The sequence below is a fragment of the Carlito syrichta genome, unplaced genomic scaffold (assembly GCF_000164805.1).
Source record: "Carlito syrichta isolate Samal-C Ts95f unplaced genomic scaffold, Tarsius_syrichta-2.0.1 Scaffold111552, whole genome shotgun sequence".
Taxonomy (NCBI): domain Eukaryota; kingdom Metazoa; phylum Chordata; class Mammalia; order Primates; family Tarsiidae; genus Carlito; species Carlito syrichta.
In genome coordinates this window covers 39259-42230 of record NW_007055648.1, presented here as the reverse complement: position 1 = coordinate 42230, position 2972 = coordinate 39259, and the positions used below count along the sequence as shown (strand labels likewise).

General features: G+C 57.2%; 1 protein-coding gene across 2 annotated transcripts in view; it reads right to left on the bottom strand.

Annotated features, from left to right (window-relative positions):
- The window catches only part of CHID1 (chitinase domain containing 1), a 33084-nt gene that overhangs the window by 10174 nt on the left and 19938 nt on the right, over positions 1–2972 (bottom strand). For both annotated transcript variants that reach the window (XM_021718262.1, XM_008070175.1), the window contains one exon: positions 2805–2960. In XM_021718262.1, coding sequence (XP_021573937.1) covers positions 2805–2960 — 156 coding nt within the window. The remainder of the gene's footprint in view (positions 1–2804; positions 2961–2972) is intronic.

Here is a 2972-nt window from a genome sequence, read left to right as displayed (position 1 = left end):
GTAGTTCCAGCTACTTGGAAGGCTGAGGCGGAAGGATTGCCGGAGCCCAGCAGGTCGAGGCTGTGATGGCTGTGAGCGTGCCACTGCACTCCAGACTGGGTGACAGAGTGAGACTCAGACTCAATTAAAAAAAAAATAAAAGAAGTGATGCCTCTCTGCAGGCCTGGGTGAGCAAAGCCCTTGGCTGAAGCAGTCAGGCTGGGCATACCAGGAGGCCTCCTGCCTTGAAGGGGCCCTGGGTGGGTAACACCTCCACAGCTGGAGAAAGTGCCTTCTGCTCCTGGCTGAGCAGTTCACAGGGGCCATGGCGAGGCTTCCTGAAGACGCCAGAGCCCGAGGCTGGGGGCCCAGCTCTGCACGCGGCTTCCCCCACTGTCCTCTGAACCAGGTTCCACGTCAGGGACGTGGGGCAGGTGGGGGACAGAGGGGACACCGCCAGGCCTCTAGAGCCTTCCTGGAAATCCCAGTGTCAGAGGACGCTGAGGTGAGGGAGGGGTGAGCACATGCGAGCAGCCCTGACCAGAAGGACAAACAGATGAGGATGGAAGGGGGACACAGGGTTAACGCCCTTACAACCGACCCGTGCCTCATCTCAGCCCCTAGGAGCAGCAGACCATAGGTGCAGCTCCACATGTCTCCACACACGTGAGGCGGGGGCTGACTTCTCAGCACCCCAACACAGGCGGCACTGAGCCTCAGTGCTCCCCACCTGGCCTGCTGCCCAGGTCACCCCAAACCCTCCTCAGCCAGCACCCCAGCTCACTCCTGCTGCAGGGTCAGGCCCTGTTCAGTGACGCAGAACGCACCGGTGCCAGGGCCAGAGAGTAGTGGGAGCCCAGGCCTGTGCTGGGCCCCAGGGCCAGCCATGGTGGACACAGAGAGTGGACATGGGAGAAGCCCCCAGTCGGACCGCCACGCCTCCCATCCCCTTGCAGATGGCCCACTCTGATGTCTCACTATGGAGGGTGAGGTAGAGCTATGGCCTCAGCCCCAGCGAGCCGTCCTCCTTGTCCTGAAGGCCTGGCGCTTGGAGCAAGAGCCTGGGGGCAACAGGGAGAGCCGCCCAATGTAACCCTCTGCTGACCGCTGCCAACTCCCAGAACCCACAAGTCCAGGCAAGGGTGAACCAAGTTACCTCTGCTCCTCCGCCAGGGCCACCCTAGAGGAAGCAACGCAGGGGGCCTGGTGGGGACACTGACACTAAGTGCAGGGCAGATGGCTTGGCCTCTGCTCACCTGCCCCAGGTGACATGTGCTGTGCCCCTCCGGAGAGCAGGCCGTGGGGCACACACAGAGACCTGTAAAGAGGACAGCCGAGCCTGGTGAGGAGGTGCTACCCAGACCCTGGTCTCTGGACATCATCGTCCACAAGAGGGGCCAGGCTCTCCACAAAAGTGAGTGGCTACAACTGTTTCCGTGTAGCTTAACTGCACTGAGATCAAAGATCAAGACAATTTACAGGAATGCCAAAGCATCCTTATCCAACCCGGTACATCCACAACGTCTGGCATCCAACCCAAGAGTGCCAGGGCCAGAGGCAGCACAACAGGACTCCAGACGAGGAGAAAAAGCAGCCCCCCAAACTGACCCAGAACCAACCCAAATATTAGCGTCAGCAGACAAGGACACTAAGTAGTTATTACAGCCAAATTCCATGTGTGCAAAAGTTTAGTAGACACAGGAGGTATAAGAAAGACCCAAAGAAGCCTCGGGCCACAAGAATCGCAGCGTATAAGAAGAAAAAAGCACTGGATGGGGTTAAGGCAGATGAGCCAGGGCAAAAGAAATGGCCAGAAAATGAGATAGCAGCAAAAACAACCAAAAGGAAAACACAGAGAAAAAAGCCCCAGAGTAAAAGGCGTACCCATGAGCTGAGGGACAAACTCAAGTGACCCACTGCACACGCGCTTGTAGTCCCTGAGGGAGAGGACAGGAGGAGGAACAGAAACAGTGTCTGAAAAAACTGGCCCCAATCTTCCAAATGTAATAAAAGTATAAATGCACAGATTCAAGAATCTTAGTGAACACCAAGTGCAAAACAAGCAAAGACATGCCAAAATCAAATTGCTCAAACCATATGTGTACAAAGGAACAAAAAAAAACCACACTTCTTGTTGGAAAAATACAGGTGAGAAGATGGCAGGGCAGCAGCCTTAAAGTACTGATGAAAAGCTGACAACCTAGAATTCCACAGCAGGCAAAAGTACCTTCCGGAAACAAAAACAAGGCTGGAAGAAATCACAGCAGCAACACCTCATCGACAAGGGTACCTGCACAATGAATATTTGCATGCCTAACCCTAAACTGTACCCCACAATCTTAAAATAAAAAATTTAAAAGTGAAAAAAAGCACCGCAGCAGAACGCACAAAGCACACACAAGGCGAGCCACGCCGAAGGGTCCTTCCGCAGAGGAATGCCACCAGGGGAGAGGAGGCCGAGCCACGAGGGCAGCCGGTCACAGGTCCCTATGCGGCAAGTGGGCGGGGGGGGATGCAAGCCCTGCCCCGCACAGAGGAGGGATGGGCCTCCCCAGCCAAGCGGCTGAGCCCTGTTCTCCTAAGACCGATGACACAGCACCATGGCCGCAGCTGGCTGATGCAGCGGTGAGGACAGTGGCCCCAGGTAGGGGCTGAGGTGGGGTGGGTGGAGGACCCAGGGCTTCCTGCCCAGCTCGTATCACTGACCTTGTGGTCCCGGAGGCCAAAGACCCTGGGCCCCTCCCCCACCCCACCTCTCCCCCCACACTGGCACCCACAAGTGGCCAGTGACATCCTGGGCATGGTGGAGAGAGCCCTGAGCTCACCTGGCCCCGACAATGGGCTCCCGGGCGTCCTTGGAGGTCGCGTAGTCCATCCCATAGAAGTTGAGCCCCAGGAGGATTTTGTTCCGCCACTTGGACTTGGGGTCCAGGACCTGGACACAGGCTCGGACCCAGGACAAGGGTGCATTAGGGCCAGGCCTGGGGGGGGGG